Genomic DNA, 26,763 nt, shown 5'->3' with positions numbered 1-26,763 from the left:
TTACTCAAACAACAATGTGTCATAGGGTAGGCAATAGTGATCAAAGTTTGCTTTTGGTTATTAAATTACAAATTTACGCCCTATTTTTTTCTGTCAACAGGGCTGCCCATCCGTAAAGCCTGGCACAAGTGGTAGGATTTTTTTCTTACGTTCTGATCGTACGATCAAATTGTATGATAAAGCGTTCAGAGAAATCCGCCCCGGATGGGAATCCAACCCGATACCTCGCGCTTACAAGGCAGAGGCGCTAAATTCCAAGCGAACTAGGCTGGCACCGGTATGTATTATTGTCGTGGTGAAATTCTCAAATATTATGCAAGACAGGAAAATTACGACAGGTTCACTAGTTTTTATTACATATAATGAATAAATAATAAAAAGTCAATGAATTAAAATTCGAATTAATTAAAGTTAAAATATTCGTTTCCATTCAATCCAATGGCTATATAGGTATGGACTTTAACCAAGATAACAAGTCTTCAGTCTGACGAGTTTTTATAAATATTTCAAATTCCTACGTACAATTGCACATAGATACTTACATAGGTACAATACCTAGGTAGGTACCTACATATTTTATCCTAAATTCCTGATGATAAATTTTACCAGGCGGAATACACACTGGAGAAACGCGTTTCACGAAATCCCGCCTTGAGATTTGCTGCTAGTAGCTAAAGGTAATATGTACCTATGATTATTATAATCTAGATTCTAGTATATTAGGTCCTACCTATTCCCTATTCCTATCTATTGATAGAACCCTATAGGTATTAAATATTTAGATAACTATTAGGGATAGGTGACAGATAGGTCAGATATACTTAGGTAGGTAAGAATAGATAAATAGTTTTAAAATGTACCTAATAGGTGTATTTCTATAGGTACCTATAATATACCTACGAAGGAAAAATTTCAAAAAGTTTGCTGTCACGAAACACAAATCTATTTGATTTGAATGGTTTACCAGGTCGCCTATTCGGACATGTAGGAATTTTAGAAAAAGCCCAGTAAAAATTACAGGGTGAATATAGAGCGAAGGGATAGGTTAGGATTTCGGTGTGATGAGTGGGTACACAAAGTAAAAAAATTTCGTAAAATAAAAGAAAGTAAAAAGCAAGGAAAGGAGGTTCAACTTACAGATCAGTTGCAGATAGTTAGGTTAGATCCTGGTACAGACACAAAGCCCAGTAAAAATTACAGGGTGAATATAGAGCGAAGGGATAGGTTAGGATTTCGGTGTGATGAGTGGGTACACAAAGTAAAAAAAAATCGTAAAATAAAAGAAAGTAAAAAGCAAGGAAAGGAGGTTCAACTTACAGATCAGTTGCAGATAGTTAGGTTAGATCCTGGTACAGACACAAAGGCCAAAATTGAAGCCACACCATCCTGTCCATGACTTAAAGGACCGAAAAGTGTAGAGGGAAAATTCTCGCACGAAGATTTTCACGCCGATCGGACTTTAGATAGCGGTCTCAAGTGACGTACTGATTGCTGATTGCCGCACCGAAAGCGTGTAAGGATAAGGACCTCCCTTTGAACGTTATGAAATCGATGAGCTGGCATTGCCCAGTGCGCAACGCAGTCCCCCTGCTTCAGAACCTGCAATTCCCCCCTATCGTATATCTCAAGGTTTTCCTTTCTCCTCTACACACACGAATTTCCCTCCTCCCTCCCCTTTTCATTACTTCTTTCTCCCTTTCTTTCCCCCCCCCTTAAAAAATAAATATACCTACTCTTCCCTTTTTCCCTGTTCTCTTCGCCCTCTTCAAATATAGGTAGGTACTTCCCTCTTCTCTCTTTTTCCTTTTCTTCTCCGTTTTCCCTTCTCCTTCTCTAATACTTTCCTCTTCTTTCTTCCCTTTTTTTAGCCCGTCCTTCCTTTATTATTACGATAGTAATAAAAAAAGGTATAAGGGACGGGCTATTGTATTCGCTTCGGTGACTACGGACTAAAAAATTCCCCAAAGGACGGGCCCAGCTTGTTTTTTTCTTCTTTCCTTGTGTTTTTTCTCCTTTTCCTCCTCCTCAGCACCTTTGCACTCCCTTCTCGCTCTTGAATCTTTGAACTTCCCTATTCTTCTTCTTCCTCTTCTTTCTGTACCTACTTAAATAATACCTACCTACTTACTTAATTAGGTATCTACCAGAACCTATCTGAAGAAAAAAAGCTTTGGCTTAGAGGTGATGTAAATATTTGTAATGTTATACGAATACATACTTATGTATTTCATAAAATAAATAAAGCGGAAATTTATCAATTCAATCCAATTCTTCTTCTTCTCCACCTCCTCCTCCTTGTTATGCTTCCCCTCTTTTTGTTCTCCTACTCACCTATCATTCCCAGATATTGTAAAAGTTGGGGTAAAAACACTCAAATAAGCATCATTCAATAGGATAAGGAAAGTCGTGTGATGTTCACACCAGATTTTTACCCCAATGTTTCATTTGTTTCAGGTATCGGAGCGTATGTATCCCCAGAAATGATGGAAGCAGAGTATGCACTGAGGGAACGTATGCCAAGTACGGTTTATACTTGGTCCTCTAGAGGCCCCACCAGGGATGGAGCTAAGGGTGTTTGTGTAGTGGCCCCTGGGGCTGCTATTACCTCCGTGCCTGTCTTTACTCAGAGAAGTAAGTATACAATACCTACTCTCTAAATCAAGTGTTTGTTTATTTAAACGGTCGGACCCTTTACTACATGTGTGAAGGAACTAACTTGAGCCTTTACATGTCAGGATCAGAACCCATTTCATTTATTTTTCATTCTAATGTGCCTTCTTCATGTCTGTACCAGGTGACAACCGGCTATCCACGATGGAGACAGGAACCGCCATCACCCGCGCCATGATTCGAGCGATGCAAAAGTCGCCTCGTGCCCTCCACGTTATCAATATGAGTTACGGTGAACATACCCACTGGAGTCACGCTGGTCGACTCGCTACTCTGATGAACCAAGTGGTGGATAGCAGTGGTGTCGTGTGGGTATGCTCGGCAGGAAACCAAGGACCGGCACTTTGTACTGTAGGCACCCCGCCTGATATTGATACCAGTAATATTTTGGGTGAGTGTTAGACCTAACTAGCAGATTGCCCGTGATTCGCCACGGAAAATTGATGATATGTATCTCGAGATTGTTTTAGATATCTGCTAGATCCTCTCTTATAGCACATCTAGAAATTATACCGACCAAGTTTGAACGGGAAAAGGTAGAAAAAGAAGAAAAAGCAGAACATCTAGAAATTGTTTAGCTGTGTCCACACATAGTCGACGCCAACCGTACCCTGTCTCGAGAACGTCGATCGACGGCATCGACTATGTGAACTCAGCTTGAGGAATTATCCTACCAAGCTTGAGGAATATTCCTACCAAATTCCAGCTTTCTATGTGTTGGGGCCCTTGAGCAATCAGTGTTTGAATGGATCAAGCCCGGAATACGAATATCCACGCCCGGCGAATTCGATGTGGTACGCGTTACGTTGTTGTATACTAGGCGCAGGTTGTCAATCTGAATTCAGAACCAGAATAGAATAGAATCAGAGTAGAATGTAATGGAATAGAATAGCAACAGGTTTTATTATTTTTCAACCCCTCAAAAGATTTAAAGAATGGTTGACTTTTTTTTTTCAAAACAATAGATTTACCAAGAATTGGGATAGTAAGAACTCAAGGGTATACGAGGGTCATAAATTAGGTAATTTATCTCTATTTTCTCGATCAAAATTTGTCACCAAAATTGGACCTGGGACACCAAATTTCAAGGATCGACGTGTCTTGATTTAAGGAAGATGTGTACCAAATTTCATCAAAATCAGACCAGGCGATCGGGAGTTATAGCGGAACACACATTCAAACAAACATCTAAACCAAATGCAAAATCGTCGAGTTAAAACGTAAACCTTCACTTCGTTCGGTCAATAAATTTTATGACTTGACTTGGACTTGAACCATCAACCTCCAGATCCAATGTCCAACACATTAACCACTACACCACTGAAGTTGGTGATTCTGCTTTACTCTCAAATAAGCATTTATAAATCAGAAGGATTTAACAAAGAATATTACAGAGAAAATAAAAGAAATAAAAAATACAGACAAAACAAATAGATAGGACAGGGAAAGAGACTAGGCAGGATTCAGGATCTCCACAATACTGGGAAGGTACTGTGGTAGGTGGGTTACCTATGGCAAGGTCTCCTACATCCCAAACCATGGGGTGATAGATACTGGTTTGCCGGGCATTGGCAATACCATACCCAAACCACTTTTGATTATTTAATTATGCTGACAAGGCAATGCACGCGAAAGCGATGCATTGTCTGGTCTAACAGCGAACGAAAAAGACAGAGCTTCGCGAGTCAGCATAATGCACACTTGAATATTTAACGTGGAATTTCTTATAAATATAATTACCTCTAAGTCTTAAGCTTTTCTTGAAACCGTATCCATTGCGCCTCCTTCTTCATTTTCCATTTCGTCCGGTCATAGACTTTAGTCAGGATCTCTGGGCTCACAAGCTGTATCCAACCAGCAAAGGCTCAGAGAAGGTTAGAACTTAACAAGCCAAATCAGTGAATGAAAACTTTTGGAACAGCTTCAAGTATGTTGGTGTGAGTATTTTCATTTGAGTTGAACAAGTCTCTTTTACCTGTAAAAAAAAAAAGGAGAATAAAATGAAATACGTAAATAAATAGTAATGCATTGCAAAATGAGGTTCGATTTCATTCTATTTGTTTTCGTATCCAGACAGGGTAGATGTGTGACAGGGACAGGTAACTCTGATAAGGATTGAATAGAGACTGGCTGAAAGTGTATAACCTAGGTTGTACAATTCGCTAATTAGCTATTGCTTGAATAAATGAATACAAATGGCAAAAAAAAAATCCCGCGGCGTGAACGACCTGGTATTCCAGAGTTAAAGCACCTCAAAGAGAAAAAAAAAATCCCTGTAGCCCTGATGATGGAGGGAGTGCCTCCGAAACATGTCGGCTTTTAACAAATAAACTATAATAATTCTTTGAAGTTCTGCAAAATATATCTGCCTTTTTGGTTCTCCTTATCAAGTTAAAAAAAATCTAGTTTTTTTTACAATTTTGGGTATCGAACCCGGCACCTTCTTGTTGAGGGTTTCATCCTCTATTCGACAATAAGCTACTCGCCTACTCACATTTTCTGATGTGACTGACATCTCTCTGATAAGTAGCGACTGATTGTGAATACCTACATCGTACAAATTAGCAGACATGCGCCCATCACTCCCCTACACAGGTGGTAGAGAATTATACCTCGGAGAGTGGAGAAAAGTGAGCGGCGAAAGAGAGTGGGAGGGAAAGAAGGATAGGCGGAAAGATAAGAAAAAGGGGAATAGACTCACTTTTATCAAAAGACCCAACACATGCCAAGGCACATTGGGTCTAAACAAGGGACAATGGAGCAGTTGATGGAAGAAAGAGAAGAGAGGGAGGGAGAGAGATAGTTAGAGAGTGAGAGAGGGAGAGGGAGGGAGAGTGTGAGTGAGAGTGAGAGAAATAGTAAGAGAGGGAGGGAGAGAGAGTTAGTGAGAGAGAGGGAGGGAGAGAGAAAGAGTGAGAGAAGGAGGAAGAGAAAGAGAGAGGAAAAGGGTTGAGGGCAAATATTTTTTAAGAGAGAGAGAGAGAGAGATGCGAGGTGAAATGGGCATACGTAATGGTCCCACGTTTCATGTTTTAACGAGTTCTTTCAAAAGGTACTGAGAGTGTTAAGAACTCAGTAGTAATGGTACACATCAACCTAGGTATTTGTAACCAGTACTCATTATGATGGTGGCGGGGGTACGTGACATTAAATCCAGGTACCCAAGGGGTACATGGGTGAAAAAAGGTTGGGAACCACTGTTCTAGAGCTTTATTAGATTTCTATGCTTATGCAGGAGCTTATATCAATTTTAACATTGAGTTAGTCAGGGGTCAGTGAACTCATGATAAAAGGGCCAAATGGAATCTAGAATAGTAAAAACATCAATGAAACACCTAACACAATTTTCAGGAATCTACAAGATATAATTGATTTCTTTCAAAAGGTACTGAGAGTGTTAAGAACTCAGTAGTAATGGTACACATCAACCTAGGTATTTGTAACCAGTACTCATTATAATGATGGCGGGGGTACATGACATTAAATCCAGGTACCCAAGGGGTACGCGGGTGAAAAAAGGTTGGGAACCACTGTTCTAGAGCTTTATTAGATTTCTATGCTTATGCAGGAGCTTATATTAATTTTAACATTGAGTTAGTCAGGGGTCAGTGAACTCATGATAAAAGGGCCAAATAGAATCTAGAATAGTAAAAACATCAATGAAACACCTAACACAATTTTTTCTTTGTAAGGAATCTACAAGATATATATACTTACTTTGAAATTTGGTGTTTTCACAAAAACACTTTCACAATATTACACACTCTCTTTTCTGCAGTAACTCTGGACGTTTCTGGATAGTTTAATGTCGATTTGACTATAATTTGAAGTTCAAATTGCCCTTGCAGGCAGAAAATTTTTGCCTTTATCAGCAAAAAATTCTATTTTTAAAATTTTCCTCAAAAAAAAATTCAAATCTTGCCGCCACAACTTGAAAACATACGGGACTTTTTTGTGAGGGAGATGGAAATTCCCACGATAAATAATTTTTCCCTCTTCACTTATCTCGGTCAAAACGCAGTTCGACGTAAACAAAACAAATTTTTCAAGGCGTTCGAAAAATCGAAAATCGGAAAAGCTGTCGGAAAAGTTGATTTTGTGGAGTTTTCCTTTGATTTTGATTGATTTTCCACTTGAATACCTGAACCAAGAAGTTCTTGTCCTATTTCAGTTGTTGTATTTGTGGTACTGTTCAAATCGTTTACTTTCTACTCAAGAAGACACTTTCAATAAAGCCAGTTCAGACTTATGTGGCGTATGGTACAGGTGGGCCAATAAATGGTACGTTTTTTAGGTGGGCGAATAAATAGTACACTTACCCTACAATCATTCTCTATTACTGATTTTACTCCTTGTCTAAACTGTAGACATAATTGACTTCCGGAGGAGCCAACAAAGTTAGCAATTCGAGAAAACAAATTCAACAGGGCTTAGAGACCATCAAACATCAACAACAGGGCTTGGTGTATGGTGCTGATAAAAATGGGATGTTTCTTTTTGCTGATCAGCTAAAGCTGCAGCTGCTACACCAATCACAGACGCCAATCAGCAGTTACTAGTTCAGACTTATGTGGCGTATGGTACAGGTGGGCCAATAAATGGTACGTTTTTTAGGTGGGCGAATAAATGGTACACTTACCCTATTGCTTGAATAAATGAATATAAATGGCAAAAAAAATCTAGTTTTTTTTACAATTTTGGGTATCGAACCCGGCACCTTCTTGTTGAGGGTTTCATCCTCTATTCGGCAATAAGCTACTCGCCTACTCACATTTTCTGATGTGACTGACATCTCTCTGATGAGTAGCGACTGATTGTGAATACCTACATCGTACAAATTAGCAGACATGCGCCCATCACTCCCCTACACAGGTGGTAGAGAATTATACCTAGGAGAGTGGAGAAAAGTGAGGGGCGAAAGAGAGTGGGAGGGAAAGAAGGATAGGCGGAAAGATAAGAACAAGCTGGGTCCGTCCCTCCGGGAATTTTTTAGCCCTTAGTTTATTCGATCGTGGTTAAAGAATACCTTTGTACCTACCTAATTTGTTTATAATTCAGTTTATTATTATTCTTGATTTGATTTTTCGATTTTACTTTCAGGTAATGATTTAAAATCAAGACTAGAGCCCGTTCTCCCTTTATTCCCAATATAATGTTCAAGTTACCCATCCATTTATTGGCCTTTCTCGGCGTAGCTTAACATTGGTGACGCTAAAACCGGTCTTAAATGATCGACTGAAGTGTTAAATTTCGAGATCAGAGCTCATTTGTGTGAGAAAATGTGGGGAAAAAAAAAAATCCCCCAAAAACCAGCTTTTTTGGCTTTATGGTTTTCTCGACAAAATTTGCACCCCCATTTTCGTGTTCCTGGTAAAAAGACCTTTAATTTGATATATAGGTCGACCCGGTTTGGATAAGTCCTTCTATGGGGACAGACCGACAGACGACACCGAAGCGAATACAATAGTCCGTCCCTTATACCTTTTTATTACTATTGTAATAGTAAAGGAAAGACGGACTAAAAAGGGAAATAGACTCACTTTTATCAAAAGACCCAACACATGCCAAGGCACATTGGGTCTTTTTCAACTAAGGATGTATAAACAAGAGACAATGGAGCAGTTGATGGAAGAGAGAGAGAGAGAAAGAGACAGGGAGGGAGAGAGAAAGAGAGAGGGAGAGAGAAAGAGACAGGGAGGGAGAGAGAGGGAGCGAGAAAGAGAGAGGGAGCGAGAAAGAGAGAGAGAGTGAGTGGGAGAGAGAAAGAGAGTGAGAGAGAAAGAGAGGGAGGGAGAGAAAGAGAGAGAGAGGAAAAGGGTTCAGGGCAAATATTTTTTAAGAGAGAGAGATGCGAGGTGAAATGGGCATACGTAATGGTCCCACGTTTCATGTTTTAACGAGCTAGTTCTCTCTCTCTCTTTCTCCTCTTCCCGCTCTTCTTTCTCTCTCTCTCTCTGTCTGTCAAAAGACGGACTAAAAAGGGAAATAGACTCACTTTTATCAAAAGACCCAACACATGCCAAGGCACATTGGGTCTTTTTCAACTAAGGATATATAAACAAGAGACAATGGAGCAGTTGATGGAAGAAAGAGAAGAGAGGGAGGGAGAGAAAGAGAGGGAGAGAGAGAGAAAGAGAGGGAGGGAGAGAAAGAGAGAGAGTGAGAGAGAGAGAGGAAAAGGGTTCAGGGCAAATATTTTTTAAGAGAGAGAGAGAGAGATGCGAGGTGAAATGGGCATACGTAATGGTCCCACGTTTCATGTTTTAACGAGCTAGTTCTCTCTCTCTCTCTCTCTCTCTTTCTCCTCTTCCCGCTCTTCTCTTTCTCTCTCTGTCTGTCGCTCTTGCTCTCTCTCTTTCACCTGTCATTCCTCTCTGTGTGTATCTCTTCTTCCTCTTTCTCTCTCTCCCTTTCATTTTTCTTTGAAGTTCTCTCATTTTTCTCTTTAGGGAATTACACCATAATGTTTCTCTCTCCCTCCCTTTCTCTCTCTCATTACCTTATTCTTATTTATATTTACCTAAATGAGTCTCTCTCTCTCTTTCCCTCTCTCTCCCTCCCTCATTATTTCCCTATTTCTCTCTCTCTCTCTCATTACCATTTCCTTATTTATATTTACCTAAATGAGTCTCTCTCTCTTTCCCTCTCTCTCCCTCCCTCTTTCTTTCCCTCTGTCTCTCTCTCTCTTTCTTTCGCTCTGTCTCTCTCCCCCTCTCTTTCTCAATCCCTTTCTTTCTCCTTCTCCACCTCTCTCCCACCCTCTCTCTCTCTTTCCGTTACCATTTCCTTATTCTTGTTTACCCAATTGAGTAATAAAAGGAACGAACCAAACTTTAAGTTTTAACTTGACTTTTGACTTAATTAGGTACTATCGAATGTTTCCCCCAGAATCCTTAGATCTAATTTCCCGTACTTCGTACTTTTCGTTTTGTTTTTTTTTTTTTTTTTTTTTTTTTTTTTTTTTTTTTTTGTATTACCACACAAATCTCAAAGGGCCTGCGGTGATGGCACGTGTAACGCATCAGCTCCAAATGGATCACTGAAGCAACGTTGCGCGTGGTTGGTATACGGATGGGTGACCATCTGGGGAATTACGTACTGCTATTATTTCCCCGGCCAAACTCAGGTTGGTTGAGTTGTGTGGGCTGTGTAGCACATTGCATATCTAATATAGTTTCACGGCGTTCATACAAAATGTGTGTTCTCCATCAACATCTGACGATGATAATCCACCCGTCTCATTTGTCAAATTCTCACCCAATGGAAAGTATATCCTGGCTGCCACTCTTGATAACACACTGAAGCTGTGGGATTATAGCAAAGGTAAATAAATTACCTGTCATCATCCTAGATATTTAAATATCCCGCTTAGATGAAGAACCACTTTATATTTTATTATTTTCCTGGGTATAGGTACAAACTTTCAAAACCATTTCTATATGGCATTAGTAGCACACATTTTAGGTGTTCAAACCATTTACTAAGCATGTTTCAAAAGAAAAGTTTTGGTTTTGTAATGATTACCAGACATAATGGATCTACACCTTTATACAATATTAAAAAAGAAACAGTAAGAAGACATTTTATATACCTAGCGCCCAAGCTTTTCAATATATTACCAATTACACTAACTCAAATACCAAAAAATTTGATAAAAAGATGCCTTGTACCACTATTGAACCCAACTTCTCTGTGACGGGAGGGAAATGGATTGTGTCTGGCTCTGAGGACAATATGGTGTATATTTGGAATCTGCAAAGCAAGGAGATCGTGCAAAAACTACAAGGTAAACACACAAGAAAAGAAAGAAGAAGAAAAAAAAAATCATGACATTTTCAATTTGAACTTTTGGTTCCTGCTACCAACTTCTCTGTGACGGGAGGGAAATGGATTGTGTCTGGCTCTGAGGACAATATGGTGTATATTTGGAATCTGCAAAGCAAGGAGATTGTGCAAAAACTACAAGGTAAACACACGAGAAAAGAAATTAAAAAAAAAAAAAATCATGACATTTTCAATTTGAACTTTTGGTTCCTGCTTAGTGGAATTTTTATCCATGTCCTCTATCAATTTACTATCAAACCTTCTTTTTATATTTTTTTGAAAAAATAATAAAAAACGGATTTTTTCTTTATCTTTGTGGAACTCCTTAAAAAAATCTTCCCTTGATATGTTTTCAATTTTCCGAGATTTGAAAAGAAAAGCGTTTTTCGTTAACCCAGAGGAGACATTTTCGTCAGTTCACTTATTCACTAGTTTTTCCGCTCAGAGTGAGTTTGAGTTCAACCGTTGGACAGAGCACCTCGGGATTTTTTTTCGGAAGCACGTTAATATTTTTTTTTTCTTTCGCTGATATTTTTTTATTCGTCCATATGAGTCTCAGCTATGGATGCTACATGATGCTCACAAGAGATTACTAGCCTCTGGAGATGCCTTTTCTGAGAAGTACCATGTAAAACTGGAGAAAGGTAAAAGATTATTGCTTACCGTTATATTGATTGGATGTAGGCAAAACCAAATGTCAGCCCAAAACAATCACCCTAGTTAGGGCTGATTGAGAGGCTGACGAAAAACGCCGAAGAAAAAGTTATGTTTATTGGATACTAAATTTGTTGACTCTCATCTGACTCGAGTGTCGCCTACTGCCTACTTAGTAGGCTTTATCAAGGAAACTGACTGCTGGGTAAAAGGTAAAATTTCACTCGTAGCACTTGAGTCCTAGGATATGGTACGTATTATCTTCGGCACAGAAAGGAATTTTCCTGGTTTTCAAGCCCCCTTGCTTTTTCGTTATTAAATAAATTGTGGTCCAGTTGCACTTGTAGAATTTACTTTCAGTCGGAAAAGAGCGATAGGGGTGATCGATCTCGAAATGTAATGGAAATTAATTGATTTATAGTAGCACTTGGTAATGATCTAATGATATAAGAGGTTCCAATATCCACAAAAATTCTAAAGAGGCTCTCTCCTTCACCACAAATTCTGCCATCACCATTCAACTAAAGCCACTAACACAACAACCACAAAAAATATTTCATGTTCTGAATCTTTTCTCTCTTCCCAGGTGACTACACTATTCGCCATCAGGTTCGTCACGAGAAGAAAGATCTTCTGGAGAAACTAAACGACATGCCCATGACCATCTCGCAGAAGTTAGCCACTCCCATCACTGTAGACATCTATACCTGTGTGTGCCAAGCTCTCACTGGTGGGAAGAAAATCAACAGTGCCTCTATACATCCAGGCAATGTTATTTGTCCCATCTACATAGCGCCACTCACTCAGGATAAGCTTAAGAATATTACTGGTAAGTAGGATATGTCTGATTAAATTTCTAAAACATTCAGTTTGAAACAAATCAGTTCGTCGAATCAGTCGCTTATAAGTGACTGATAAGCTTAAGAATATTACTGGTAAGTAGGATATGTCTGATTAAATTTCTAAAACATTCAATTTGAAACAAATCAATTCGTCGAATCCGTCGCTTATAAGTGACTTACATAATAGTTATCTTCTTTAGACGGAGTGTGCGATAAGCTTAAGAATATTACTGGTAAGTAGGATATGTCCGATTAAATTTCTAAAACATTCAATTTGAAACAAATCAATTCGTCGAATCAGTCGCTTATAAGTGACTTACATAATAGTTATCTTCTTTAGACGGAGTGTGCAAAAAAAAATATGTAGAACTGAAAAATGATGTGCTTACTCAATGACCCCATTGAGAATCGCAACAGAGCCTACTGTGACTAGTAACTATAATTTTCCTTCAACAGGTCAATATTTGACCGGCTCGATCTCCTACATGAAAGATGAAACGCTCAAGAAAGTGGACACCTGGCCCGTGAAATACCTGAATATTAAACAAATTAGGTAGGTACATAGGTATTCTTTAACCACGATCGAATAAACTACGGCCTAAAAAATTCCCGGAGGGACGGACCCAGCTTGTTTTTTTTTTTTCTTTTTTTTTCAGTAGGTAGCTCATGATCAGCAAACTTCATCGTAGCTTGTTTTGTGTTTCAGGTGACCCCAGCTAATCCGTACCTCAGTGAGTTATTGTATGAGAGTCCATATGAGTCTCAGCTATGGATGCTACATGATGCTCACAAGAGATTACTAGCCTCTGGAGATGCCTTTTCTGAGAAGTACCATGTGAAGCTGGAGAAAGGTAAGAGTTTACTCGTAGCACTTGCGTCCAGCAGCACCAAAGGGAGTTCATGGTCTCTAGCCAAGATTACTTGGCCCGTCCCGAACCACAGTCAAGCATCATGAGGACCTGTGTTTTTCTTTTGAAGCATGATAAACCCTTTGTAACCTCCAACTAGCCAGGCTGGTTAGAGTTTGGCTGCTCTGATCCCTATTTATAGTCCTACAGTAAGACACTGATCTGCTCCTTGTTTAAGGTTCCTCAGCCAGGTGAGTCCTAGGGTATGGTATATAGGTATTTAGGTATGTATTATCTTCGGCACAAAAAGGAATTTTGCTGGTTTTCAAGCCCCATTGGTTTTTAGTTCTTAACTTTTGTGATCCAGTGAACTGCAGAAATCACTTGAAAAAGAAGAAAAATATCACTCAGAAAAGAGCGATAGGCCTGATCAATTTCATGGAAATTCATTTGTAGCGGCACTTGGTAATGCTCTGATGATATCAGAGGCTCTGATATCTATAAAAGTTGGAAGAGGCTCTCTCTTTCACCACAAATTCTGCCATCATCATTCAACTAAAGCCACTACAACAACATACAGATGTACATAGTTACCATTTGGTCTAAGAAATGAGACAAGATCAAACGTGGAAAATAGTATAGCCCGAATTATCGGATCAACCCCAAATTTTTGTCCAAATAAGTACTTGCTCGGAACTTTTGGCAAGAGATTCATTTCACCTATCATGTGTCAGAATGAGGATTTTTTTTCCTAAAAGGGGGAATCAGCCCTTTTTTTTCCAACCCAAATTTTTCGATTTTCAGTTTTTAATGCCAAGTTTTGAGGTCTCTTGTTTCAATCAAGGTCAGAAATTGTAAATAATTCTATTTCTATTTAATTTATTTAAATTTTTCACAGAGTGCACAAAACAGGTCTGATCTATCTCTACCAGAGCCTTACCCTTGTGAACATCCACGCCTCGTCCAATCAGAATATCGTGAATCTTCTCAGCATAGAAGGGAGATGGGAACAGGACACCCATACCTGTAATACAATAGAAATGTATTAGCCTTTGTGTCATGAATGGCATACCTTGTACTGTGGCTATCACAGCATTATGTACAAGTTACAAGCCTTTTCTACAGTTTTTTTTTTTTCCAATGTACAGTGTCGATCTCACTCTACAAGGCCCCTAATCGGCCCCAACGGCCCCCCCCGGATCGGCCCAAATGAGAAAATGCCCTTAATGTGTTGAACTTTTTTGATAAATTTCATCTATGACCCCATTGAGAATCGCAACAGAGCCTACTGTGACTAGTAACTATAATTTTCCTTCAACAGGTCAATATTTGACCGGCTCGATCTCCTACATGAAAGATGAAACGCTCAAGAAAGTGGACACCTGGCCCGTGAAATACTATCTATCTGATATCAGCAAGAAATCCAGCAATAGTAACGGTAGCAATAATAAATCCGATACCAAGGACAAAACTAAGCTTGAAGAATTCGAAGAGAGTGCCCGGGACCACAAGACCACATGGCTGTCTAAACTGGAGAAAGGGGAAGCAGCAGACAAGTTGTTTGAGGAACTGCGCACCGCTCACCCCACTCATGTGTTTATATACTCGGCTATGCTGCAATGTTTGGAACCCGAGGCCAAGAAACTGTTGCCTGGCTTTACTTCGGAATACAAGATGGAGGATGACTTGAGAATTATCGAGGTGGCGAACCTTGCCATCCAGGCGATCGATCAGACAGAACTGCTGGCTTTCCTAGGTAAGTCTTTTATTCGAGTGGGTATCACACTAGACTTGCACGCAGGAGGTCCGGGTTCAATTCCCGGCGGAGCCGAGTTTTTTTTCGGCTCTGTGCTTGGAGTTCGGGGTGCACTCAGCCTCGTGAGGACAATCGAGTAGCGACCAGTGGCATTACCAGAGTAAAAAGAAAAAAATATATATATGTCATAAATGGTAAAGGAGGCTCTTAGTAATGCTGTGATATCCACAAAAATTGTGAAGAAGCTCTCAGCTTCACCACAAAGAAATCATGATTTAGATTTTTTTTATTTTTTTTTTTATTCTAAGAGGTTTGATAAAAGTTTGTCCCGAGCTAAACGCTTACAACACAGGCGCGCTACCTTCAAAGATAAATAGGCTGGCTCCTCTGGCTTCTGGCACTTGATTTACTTTGAATATCAAACATAGCCCCTAATGAAACACCTGTTCTGTTTCTCCAGGAGTAAAACACGATGCCCGTCCTGACGCTGCCAAGCTGAAGCAACAGCTAGAGAGACAGAAGATGGTCCTAGTTGACGCGCTTAGTCGTAAGGGTGTCGCGTACTGTCGCATCTTATCCTCAGGTCTGTCACCAAGTCTGCCAGATGGTCACAACATCTCGCTAGAATCAATAGACGATCTATTCGCAACGGTACAGAAGTTCGTTGACCCTGTGACAGACATGAAACAGAGTGCCTACTTTGGTCTCTGGCATGCGGCGAGCTTTAACCACCGTGGCCGACTGATGCGAATGCTACTGAAGGCAATGGAAGAGAAGAGTTCTAAGGAGCTGGTTCAGTGCTTGCTGTACGCATCGTCAGGCCTGGAACATGTAGGCCCTAGTGTGAACTCGCTACTGCCTGTGCTGTTCCCGCCCGCCTCTGCCCTGAGACCTTTTTAGACGAAACCTAGACCTTTGAGACCCTTCTACACTTCTGCAGAAGGTCTCATAACTCTTATAAACATCTAGACAAGTCCTCAAGACCTTTCTAGACGAAACTGATACTCTACCTCTTCGGAGTTTCTTGTCCGTTCCCTCCTTGTGTGTTCTACACCCTTTTTTTTTCACCCCCTCTGTCCTTCCTCTTTCTTTCATCTCCTTCTTTTAGAATAGACGAAACTGATACTCTACCTCTTCGGAGTTTCTTGTCCGTTCCCTCCTTGTGTGTTCTACACCCTTTTTTTTCACCCCCTCTGTCCTTCCTCTTTCTTTCATCTCCTTCTTTTAGAGTGACCTCAGATTCGAATTTTTCACAACTTTTTACGTAGGAATCGACCTTTTATTAATAATATTTTCCCAATTGCAACTGCTCCATTGTACTCACAAGGCTGAGTTCACCCCGATTCGTATAAGCTTAACCCATCCTTTAGGGCTGTTTGCCCCTATCCTTAAGCTGCGAAGTGGGCTTTGCAGAGAGCACCCTGAATTTCAAGTACAGAGCTGAAAAAATTTCGATCCTGCCGACAAGCGAACCCGGGACCCCCGGCCTACAAGCCTAATAGGTATCATTCCCACTCAGGCCGTGGATGTTGCTTTAATATTTTTTGATTATTACAGGTAGATATGTACCTATGGGGTTTAACAGCTCCTCCAGGAGAACCCTGCCACTTAAAAGAAAGCCATATGTGTACAAGCTCCAAATGTATTTCTTCGGATTCCTTACAATTCCATGCATTTCATTTAGATTGTTTACCTTTTCTCTACAAGGTATTCTCCTTCATCTTCTCTTCCTTGAGCGAAGTCCTTATCTTTACCAGATCCTGCTCTTTTTCTTCTCTTCCTCTCTTAGACAACCCTCACGGACCCACCCATTTTTAGTGTAAAATATATGGAATTAAAATTAATATGGTTGGTTGGTTGGTATCAAATGCTGGGAATTGACTATCAGGTGTGCAAGAAACAACACCCCTACACATGTCACAAAAATTGAGGCCAATAGATGTGATAGACTGATAGAGAAACATGGTCCTGGAACAAGTAAAGTCAGCTCCTGCTTGGTTCAAATCTGGCCTTGTTAAAAATTTTCTAACAGAATCAACGTCTTTTTTTAATATTTTAATATTACTAAGTATGTCTTATACCTGCTATCAACTTGCTTAGAGAGCCAGGGACTTTTGAGTCCTATTCATGCAAAATCTATTTTATTTATTTTTCCTTCAGTCCCCCTGCTTCAGAACCTGCAATTCCCCCCTATCGTATATCTCAAGGTTTTCCTTTCTCCTCTACACACACGAATTTCCCTCCTCACTCCCCTTTTCATTACCTCTTTCTCCCTTTCTTTCTCCTCCCTTAAATATACCTTGCCCTTTTTCCATGTTCTCTTCGTCCTCTTCAAATATAGATAGGTACTTTCTCCTTCTCTCTTTTTCCTTTTCTTCTCCATTTTCCCTTCTCCTTCTCTAATACTTTCCTCTTCTTTCTTCCCTTTCTTAGCCCGTCCTTCCTTTATTATTACGATAGTAATAAAAAAAAGGTATAAGATTCTTTCTCCTCCCTTAAATATACCTTGCCCTTTTTCCATGTTCTCTTCGTCCTCTTCAAATAAAGGTAGGTATACTTCCCCCTTCTCTCTTTTTCCTTTTCTTCTCCGTTTTCCCTTCTCCTTCTCTAATACTTTCCTCTTCTTTCTTCCCTTTTTTAGCCCGTCCTTCCTTTATTATTACGATAGTAATAAAAAAAGGTATAAGGGACGGGCTATTGTATTCACTTTGGTGTCGTATGTCGGTCTGTCTGTCCCCATAGAAGGACTTATCCAAACCTGGTCGACCTATATATCAAATTAAACGTATTTTTACCAGGAACACAAAGGTGGTGGTGCGAATTTTGTCCAGAAAACCAAAAAGCCAAAAAAACAAACAAACTGGTTTTTGGGGGATTTTTTTTCACATTTTCTCACACAAATGAGCTCTGATGTGATCTTGAAATTTTTCGCGACGACCTAAATAACACCTAAATAACAGTTAATTTAAGACCGGTTTTAGCGTCACCTATGTTAAGCTACGCCAAACAAGGCCAATAAATGGATGGGTGACTTTAAGGAATGAAGGGAGAACGGGCTCTAGTCTTGATTTTAAATCATTACATGAAAGTAAAATCAAAAATCAAATTAATAATAATAAACTGAATATTAAACGAATTAGGTATAGGTACATAGGTACTGATTTTAACTACGGTCGAATAAACTACGGGCTAAAAAATTCCCCGAGGGACGGGTCCAGCTTGTTTTCTTCTTCTTTCATTGTTTTTTTTTTTTCTCCTTTTCCTCCTCCTCAGCACCTTTGCACTCCCTTCTCGCTCTCGAATCTTTGAACTTCCCTATTCCTCTTCTTTCTGCACCTACTTACATAATTAGGTATCTACCAGAACCTATCTGAAGAAAAAAAGCTTTGGCTTAGAGGTGATGTAAATATATGTAATGTTATACGAATACGTACTTATGTATTTCATAAAATAAATAAAGCGGAAATTTATCAATTCAATCCAATTCTTCTTCTTCCTCTTCTTCTTCTTCTTCCTCTATGCTTCCCCTCTTTTTGTTCTCCTACTCACCTATCATTCCCTCCCCCCCTTATTTTCTAAAAGCCTCCCCTTTTCCCACGCGTTTTCTTTGTTGTACTTATGTATTTCCTATTTCAGCCCTTTTGTGCTTCGTCAAAGGTTTTTAGGTTGAGTCACCCGCCAGCGTTTGGAAGGGGATAAGTTTCAGGTTAACCTAATTTCGAAAAGGGTTAATTATGTCGACTTGTCGAGGCTACATTTTTTTTCGAGAGGGGGGGTTTCTTCTTTTGGCTTTTCATGAGGTACCTACCGATTATTCTTCTTTTCTGAGAAATAGCGAGAGAGAGAGAGAGGAGGGGGGAGGAGGGAGGAAGAAGTTAAGCCTCCTAAAAGATAGCTCAACGTGTTGAAACTTGAAATTTAATGATGATGCATTATTAATCTTCTGCCGAAATGAGGTGAGGACCTTCTCATGCGCCAGGCTGTCGGGAAAAAAGGAGAAGACGAAAGAAACGTCAGTGCCAGGCCACAACGGCAACCATTGACCATCAACCCTCGCCGAGACCATCGACCGCTGGGGCTGCTATTACCTCCGTGCCTGTCTTTACTCAGAGAAGTAAGTATACAATACCTACTCTCTAAATCAAGTGTTTGTTTATTTATGATACTCTTAAACGGTCGGACCCTTTACTACATGTGTGAAGGAACTAACTTGAACCTTTACATGTCAGGATCAGAACCCTATTTTCTGCAAGGGTCGATACTATTTTCGGTTCTCCGCTGTGAACGCCCTACTCAGAGTGGTATTAGTCTATAATTCACTTCCAAGTATAACAGGTACACCTATTTACTGTACTGAGGCGAAATCATTTAGCCCGAGTGCGAATCCATTTCAACATCAAAGGGTTAATCATCCACAGTTTTGGCACCAAACGTGTCCACTCGCACCCCGAAGGGTTGACAAGAATAGTGTCTCTCAGTCAAATGTTGACCTATGTTTTGAATGATGGAGTCAGACGTAAAGTATAGTAAACTCCAAGCATGCGGGCTTCATTCATGCTCCCATCCCGTAAAGTATACAGGGTTTCGCGAAAATTGGCACCGAAAATTTTGAAAGCTGAATTTAATACTGGTGACGAAGTATGATTTTATGTTTCATCTGATGTGTACTTACATACTTACAATAATAAAATTCTTTTTTAGGTACCTACCTACCCACTTCTTTTACGAGTAGGTAGGTACTTACATAATATTTTTTAGCGTTTGTATCTTTCATAGGAGATAAATAAATTCGCCTTATTGATTGGGTAACAGGTAGGCGATAGGCTGTGCGTTCATGGCAACGAAAAGTGTTACAAACCACACCTGAAATCAAAACTATCTCTGGTTGAGAAATTTGTATGGCCGCCTGACAACTTTTTTTGTGTATGCAACGTGCCATGAATAAAGCGTTTATAAAAATGTCATGCACTTTGCGTTTTCAAACCTTATATCGGGCGTTTCAAATTTACGTAAGCATCAGAACCCTAAATCCCACTAAATTTTACTAAATTCCTATTGTGTCCAAATTCCAAAATTCTACCTAATCAAAACCGGACTATTGGTTTGGGAGTTATGGTAAAGTGGACAAACACACAAACAAACAGAAAGAGAAAAGAGATAGAAAACTCGTTCTAAAACTAATTTTTTATTCTCTCCAGAAACCCAACACATGAACGGCACTAGTATGTCGGCCCCTCACGCCACGGGCTGTGTGGCCCTCATCATCTCCGCTCTACAACAGCAGGGCCTCTCCTATTCGCCCTACTCTATAAGGAGGGCCCTGGAAATCACGGCCCAATATATACCCAGCGTAGAGCCGTATGCACAAGGCTTCGGACTGCTGCAGGTGGAGAAAGCATTGGAGTGGCTGGAGAAATATCACGCAGAACTCGAGAGTAAAGTCAGGTGAGGAAAAATTTGATTCTGGGGCTCTAAGGTGCTGGTGTTTACCACTTTGGCCTATTCTTTGTGGCGAAGCAGAGTTCTTTTACAAATTTTGTGGATATCACAGCATTACTAAGTGCTTCTTTTGCAAATAATTTCCATATTTCAATAATCTTTTTACACTAGTAATGCCGCCACTAGTCACTACTCAATTAAAATAGGTACTCGACTGTCCTCACGAGGCTGAGTGCACCCCGAAATCCAAGCACAGAGCCAAAAAAACTTCGACCTCGCCGGGAATGGAACCCGGGACCTCCGGCGAGCAAGCCTAGTGCGATACCCACTCGCCCACGGAGGTTGCTTTCATTAATTTAGACATGTCTTATTTCCTCAGATTCCATGTGACCTGTGCTGGAAGCAGTAGTAAAAACAAAGGCATTCATTTGAGAGTAGGCGATCAGCAAGTACCTAAGGAAGTGAATGTCAGTGTTGAGCCAGTGTTTGCTGACTCGGATAATATAGGTAAGTGATATAGTGATGGATCAGCAAGTACCTACGGAAGTGAGTGTCAGTATCGAGCAAGTGTTTGCTGACTTGGATAATATAGGTAAGTGATATAGTAATCCGTTAGACTTTTTGAGCTTTTGGACTTGAAAACTGAGTAGATTTTGGACCTTGGTGATCGAGCGTTGTTATCTCTATCGAAAGTCGGCAGTCGTTTTTTTTATTTAATTTTTTTTTTTTTTTTTAGTATTTGGTTCGTTCTAAAGTTATTTTCTCAACTCTACTGGGCATGTTTCATGTTTAGAAGTTATTTTATCAGCGTTTGGTATTTCGTGTTTCAGATCCAGAAATCAAGTACAACTTCCAGATGAGTCTAAGCTTAACCTGTTCCGTCCCTTGGGTACAATTCCCGAACCACTTAGAATTGATGAACATCAGCCGTCAGTTCAATGTGAAAGTTGATCCCAGCTCACTAACGCCGGGAGTTCATAATGGAACGTGAGTACTGAAGAGGGAGTTCATTGTAGGATATTGTTTTTAGGCTATTTTATTTTATCTGATCCGGCAACAACAACACATTAAATGTACCAGTTCCCAATGGACCACTGAGGCACTGAAGTTAAGCAACATTGAACATGGTTTATATCCGGACGGGCTGAACACTTGCTGTTGTTAGTTCAATGTGAAAGTTGATCCCAGCTCACTAACGCCGGGAGTTCATAATGGAACGTGAGTACTGAAGAGGGAGCTCATTGTAGGATATTGTTTTTAGGCTAGGTATTTTATCTGATCCGGCAACAACAACACATTAAATGTACAAGTTCCCAATGGACCACTGAAGTTAAGCAACATTGAACATGGTTTATATCCGGACGGGCTGAACACTAAACTTGCTGTTGTATTTTTCCAGCCCTCCTCAGGCTGATTCATGTTAAGTTAATCTGAGTAGGTGGGTAGCTTGTCCCCGAATGGTGAGTAAAATCCGCGTCACTAAAACCCTTAACATTTATTAGTGATTTTAAACCCCTCTAAATCAAACTTACTAGGGATTGTTTTTAATTCCTATCTGCTTCTCCTCTTAGGATTTTCGCCTTCGATTCCAACAAACCAGAGAAAGGTCACGTGTTCAGCGTCGAAGTCACCGTGGTGAAACCCATAGTTCTGGGTTCGAACCCCAGCTCCAAACCAGCTGTCTCTTGGGACCAGGTGGACTTCAAGGCAAACACTACCAAGCATCATTTCGTCCTGGTACCTAAGGAAGCAACTATTGCAGTGCTCAAGATAAGATCCAACAGTTTGGAAGCTCAGGGCAAATTTATTCTCCATTGTACCCAGCATAAACCTAAACTCTATATGGCTGTTGAGGTAAGTGGTTATTGTAAACATTGTTTACTTACAACTGAAGCTCAGGGCAAATTTATTCTCCATTGTACCCAGCATAAACCTAAACTCTATATGGCTGTTGAGGTAAGTGGTTATTGTAAACATTACAGATGTACATAGTTACCATTTGGTCTAAGAAATGAGACAAGATCAAACGTGGAAAATAGTATAGCCCGAATTATCGGATCAACCCAAAATTTTTGTCCAAATAAGTACTTACTCGGAACTTTTGGCAAGAGATTCACTTCACCTATCATGTGTCAGAATAAGGAATTTCTTCCTAAAAGGGGGAATCAACCCTTTTTTTCCCCCAACCCAAATTTTTCGATTTTCAGTTTTTAATGCCAAGTTTTGAGGTCTCTTGTTTCAATCAAGGTCAGAAATTGTAAATAATTCTATTTAATTTTTTTACAGAGTGTACAAAACAGGTCATTTCAGACCTTTCTTGAATATTGTATCTTTTATTTTAATTTCAGGTGCACAAGGTTTGTACTGTGAACGCCCAGTCTGAAGTGGTGGTTCCATTCCACGTCTATGGAGACAGTATATTAGAAATTACTATTGCCAAGTTTTGGACTAATCTAGGTAAGATAACAATATCCCGATTTCTCTATCTATGCCTTTCTTAGCTTAGAGGGTAACGCGTCTATCTTGCAAGAGCTAGGTTGCGGATTCGCTTCCCGGCTGATTTTATCCTGAACAGATAAGGTTCGTTCTCGGAACGGATGGCTTTCTCCTATCCTGTCTTCCTTCTCTCTTCGCTTTTGAGACGATAACTTACAGTTCCCTCTATCAAACCTATTGAAAAAAAAATGCTCATCCGATTTTGGGCTCGATCATACCGAAGTCAAAGCCTTTTTCTGAGTTTTTCTACAGTTTACTGACCACTAGTGAATTATTTTCCCTGGCTTCCCGGCTGATTTTATCCTGAACAGATAAGGTTCGTTCTCGGAACGGCTGGCTTTCTCCTATCCTGTCTTCCTTCTCTCTTCGCTTTTGAGACGATAAGTTACAGTTCCCTCTTGATCAAACCACTGAAAAAAAAATGCTCATTCGATTTTGGGTTCGATCTTACCGAAGTCAAGCCTTTTTCTGAGTTTTCTACAGTTTACTGACCACTAGTGAAATATTTTCCCTAATTTCAGGTGACATTAACATCTCCTACGATGTTAGTTTTCGAGGCTGTCGCCCTGACACTGGAGATATTCTTAGCCTCTATCAACATGAAGGTGTCCATAGATTAGAACTCAATGGGGGTGTTCAAATTGAAGAGATTTCGCTTTTTTTCGGCTCTGTGCTTGGAGTTCGGGGTGCACTCAGCCTCGTGAGGACAATCGAGTAGCGACCAGTGGCATTACCAGAGTAAAAAGAAAAAAATATATTGTCTTGTTTTACTATTATAAATTAAGTTGTTATAGGCCGGGTGGCGCTCCGAACTCTTGAAGTTCGCTTGATATAATTCATTCCGTTCTACTAAAAGTTTTGTATTTCCTTTGGCAACCCATACTTTGGACACTCCATCAATAAATTGTATTGAATGTTTCTATCATTTTCTTTTCAGGTACATCGACTCCGAGTCCCGAAGTTTGAGCCTGATATTGATACCAGTAATATTTTGGGTGAGTGTTAGACCTAACTAGCAGATTGCCCGTGATTCGCCACGGAAAATTGATGATATCTCGAGATTGTTTTAGATATCTGCTAGATCCTCTCTTATAGCACATCTAGAAATTATACCGACAAAGTTTGAACGGGAAAAGATAGAAAAAGAAGAAAAAGCAGAACATCTAGAAATTGTTTAGCTGTGTCAGCACATAGTCGACGCCAACCGTACCCTGTCTCGAGAACGTCGATCGACACGGCATCGACTATGTGAACTCAGCTTGAGGAATTATCCTACCAAGCTTGAGGAATATTCCTACCAAATTCCAGCTTTCTATGTGTTGGGGCCTTGAGCAATCAGTGTTTGAATGGATCTTGATTTTTACCCCAATGTTTCATTTGTTTTTACGTAAGCATTCTATCAGTGTCGGATTCCAAAAATGCAAAATGTCAAGTCACGAAGTTGTTTGTTTTGGTTTTCATACTTTTTGTGTTGTGTGTAAAAGTGTAAAACCAAGAACTCTAAGAAGTTCTTTGTGAGAGATTTTCTACGTAAGCATTCTATCAGTGTCGGATTCCAAAAATGCAAAATGTCAAGTCACGAAGTTGTTTGTTTTGGTTTTCATACTTTTTGTGTGTAAAAGTGTAAAACCAAGAAGTTCTTTGTGAGAGATTTTTGTAATTTTGATAAAGGGAAGTTCGGAGGTAAGGTAAGACCATCCAAGAAGGGTAGGATTTTAGGACGGGGAACGGAAATTTTTCGACCTTTTTTTTACACAAGCTCTGAAGTGAGCTTCACCTGAAGAAGATTCCTTCCAAGAGTTCTCAAACGGTGAACATTTGGACAGTGCCCCGAGTGGCTAATGTCTTTTAATGCTCTCATGTAGGAACCAGCTTATCAACAGCCTCAGACTCAACAGTAGCCACCTTAGCTTCCTCACCTCTCATAACACATTGACTAATCAGATTCAACTGTCAAGCTCTGATTCTACCAACCCCACCATGACAAGTAGCTCCTCGTTTTCTATCACTCCTCCAATTATAGAGTTTCCGAAGTGGGGACTTCTACCGAAGAAGGAAACTGGTGTGTTAAATGTTCTCAGCAAACATCCAGAGTATGATGGCAGAGGAGTTGTGATTGCTATATTCGACTCTGGGGTTGATCCTGGTGCTGCAGGACTACAGGTAAGTTTACTTGCTTTTGACAACCGTGGTACAAAGAAACCATTTGAGTGTGACAATATTTTGACCACACAATTGGCTTAAAAGCTTAACTTAAAATCTAATGAAATTGATTTTTTTTTTTTTTTTAGGGAATTGTAACTGCAAAGGAAAGCAAAGAGAGGATCAAGACCAGATAGGAGAAAGCCAGCTGTTCTGAGAAAATCTATAGGAGAGGGGGGGGGGAATTGGAAGTTTAACTCAACAACAAAAGCTATTTATAAACTTTTAATGATCCATCTGTCTCTAAGTATTGTTCAAGACAACAAGAACAGAAAATCCTAATCTCAATGAATTCCCATTCTCTGTCTAGGTCACATCAGATGGCAAACCCAAGGTAATTGAGCGGTATGATTGTGGTGGAGCTGGGGATGTCGACACTTCAACTGTTGTTAAGGTTGATGACACCAATCACATTACAGGACTCTCGGGAAGAAAATTGAAAGTAAGTTGTGTGTTCCTTCGAAATGACAATGAACCTACTTGTAAAAATTTAATTTTTAGGGTCTTTTTGTCTTAAAATTAGAAGTTATGGTATATTTTCAACAGGATCTATAAATTTGTTGCTATTGGGTTGTGTTTGTTTTTACTTAACTTACCTCAGATGCCTAGCTACTGTCCCTAGTAGGCAATTTACAAAAAAAAAAAAACATTGGTGTTCTAAAAATATAAATTAATAATCCTGTTTACTTTAAATTCTAGATCCCCACCTCATGGAAAAATCCCACTGGAGATTTTCATATTGGATTGAAGAATGTGTACGAGCTTTATCCTAAACTTCTGCAGGAGAGAATTCAGAAAGAACGGAAAGAGAAACTATGGGATCCTTCTCACAGAAAGGCTCAGGCTGAGGCACAGAAAAACTTGCAGAATTTTATTCAGAAGGTAAAAGATTCAGTTTTAAAACTTATGGATACCACATTTTCACAAAAATAAATGAGAATAAAAGTAAGAAATGAGAATTTTTAATTCTAATTTTTTGCTTTGTTCCAGCATGCAGATGCCAAAAATCTCAGTCGAGAGAACAAGTTGCTCAAGGAAGAACTAGAGAGTATGGTAGAGTCATTGAACAACCTGGAGAAAAAATTCAACTGTCATGACCTGGGACCTGCTTATGATGTGGTGGTGTTTCATAACGGAGACTATTGGTGGTAAGTGATGAAACTTACCACTAGTAAGTTGTGTCTAGTTCACTGTACAACTCACTCGGAAAAAGGACTTCTACTTAGGTGGCCCCAAAAGTTCTATCCACAAACCAAAATTAAGCTGATTTTTTTTTCCCTTAAAAAGTGCTCCTTTAGGCCTCCTATGGCCTGATTGAATTCAAAATGTAACAAGAAAATATCCTTTGTGAGAAACATGTTTACCAAATTAGACACATGGGTAAAGTTATGGTTAACCAAACATAAAATTGTTGAGTTGAAACTCTCTTTCTTCTTTTACCAAGGGAACCTTTTCAATTTCCAGTGCTTGTGTGGACACTACTGAGACTGGGGACCTTGCTGCCTGTCATGTGCTGGGGGAGTACAATGTGACCCGTGACTTCACATCACTTACTCCGGCAGACCAGTTCAACTTCTCCATCAATGTGTATGAGGAGGGCAATGTGTTGGAATTAGTGGGCTTGTGTTCAAGTCATGGAACTCATGTAGCTAGCATAGCAGCTGCTTATTTTCCTGATGAACCAGAGAAGAATGGTGTAGCTCCTGGTGCTCAGATTATTTCCCTGTGTATAGGTAAGTGCCCACCTTTCTGGTGGAGTGGTTAACTGTTTGCTGCAAGGGCTTCTATTTGTCAACCTTCCTGGCAGAGTCAAATAATAAGGTTTTATTCTAAAATCCTACAGTGCAAGAAGCGTTGACGCTAAAGTAGGGGAAGTGGAATGAAAAACACGCGTCGCGTTCGCATCGCACCCACGTCGGAATGAAAAACAGACCTAATGCTGCAGTGAGCACCAAAGTTGTGATATAATAACACAAAGAAATTGCATTTATTTATTTAAGTAAGTAGGTACGTATGCGATACCTACCTACAT

At 39.8% G+C, this 26,763-nt stretch overlaps 3 protein-coding genes and 2 long non-coding RNA genes across 7 annotated transcripts in view; 3 read left to right on the top strand and 2 right to left on the bottom strand.

Annotated features, from left to right (window-relative positions):
• The window catches only part of LOC103506024 (tripeptidyl-peptidase 2-like), a 32,533-nt gene extending 8,162 nt beyond the window's left edge, over positions 1-24,371 (top strand). Inside the window, exons 3-11 of the mRNA XM_026821189.1 lie at positions 2,455-2,631; positions 19,793-20,039; positions 20,413-20,540; positions 20,864-21,020; positions 21,605-21,887; positions 22,382-22,490; positions 23,051-23,208; positions 23,467-23,524; positions 24,301-24,371. Coding sequence (XP_026676990.1) covers positions 2,455-2,631; positions 19,793-20,039; positions 20,413-20,540; positions 20,864-21,020; positions 21,605-21,887; positions 22,382-22,490; positions 23,051-23,208; positions 23,467-23,524; positions 24,301-24,371 — 1,388 coding nt within the window. The remainder of the gene's footprint in view (positions 1-2,454; positions 2,632-19,792; positions 20,040-20,412; positions 20,541-20,863; positions 21,021-21,604; positions 21,888-22,381; positions 22,491-23,050; positions 23,209-23,466; positions 23,525-24,300) is intronic.
• On the bottom strand, positions 4,581-6,574 carry LOC113466085. The gene is made up of 2 exons (XR_003390598.1): positions 6,388-6,574; positions 4,581-4,645 (listed from the first exon to the last, which is right to left on the bottom strand). It is a non-coding gene; the product is annotated as an uncharacterized LOC113466085 (long non-coding RNA).
• Positions 11,043-15,588, top strand: LOC113466083 (tripeptidyl-peptidase 2-like). The gene is made up of 4 exons (XM_026821195.1): positions 11,043-11,138; positions 11,735-11,977; positions 14,160-14,594; positions 15,055-15,588. The coding sequence occupies exons 1-4, from the start codon at positions 11,060-11,062 to the stop codon at positions 15,492-15,494; spliced, it is 1,197 nt and encodes a 398-aa protein (XP_026676996.1). The 5' UTR covers positions 11,043-11,059; the 3' UTR covers positions 15,495-15,588.
• Positions 15,328-15,824, bottom strand: LOC113466084. Its single transcript, XR_003390597.1, has 2 exons — positions 15,726-15,824; positions 15,328-15,604 (listed from the first exon to the last, which is right to left on the bottom strand). It is a non-coding gene; the product is annotated as an uncharacterized LOC113466084 (long non-coding RNA).
• On the top strand, positions 24,104-26,530 carry LOC103506023 (tripeptidyl-peptidase 2-like). Of its 3 annotated transcripts, none has more exons than XM_026821194.1 (6): positions 24,104-24,212; positions 24,395-24,692; positions 25,042-25,173; positions 25,431-25,613; positions 25,722-25,879; positions 26,196-26,530. In XM_026821194.1, exons 2-6 carry the CDS (start codon positions 24,510-24,512, stop codon positions 26,494-26,496), a joined length of 957 nt encoding a protein of 318 aa, XP_026676995.1. In that variant the 5' UTR covers positions 24,104-24,212; positions 24,395-24,509; the 3' UTR covers positions 26,497-26,530. The 3 variants fall into 3 exon arrangements, with proteins under 3 accessions (XP_026676995.1, XP_026676993.1, XP_026676994.1); XM_026821193.1 differs by having other exon boundaries at positions 24,135-24,217; XM_026821192.1 differs by having other exon boundaries at positions 24,133-24,692.
• The last annotated feature ends 233 nt before the right edge of the window (positions 26,531-26,763 follow it).

This window comes from Diaphorina citri, unplaced genomic scaffold (genome assembly GCF_000475195.1).
Source record: "Diaphorina citri unplaced genomic scaffold, Diaci psyllid genome assembly version 1.1 scaffold209, whole genome shotgun sequence".
Taxonomy (NCBI): Eukaryota; Metazoa; Arthropoda; class Insecta; order Hemiptera; family Psyllidae; genus Diaphorina; species Diaphorina citri.
This window is presented reverse-complemented; position numbering and strand designations above follow the sequence as displayed.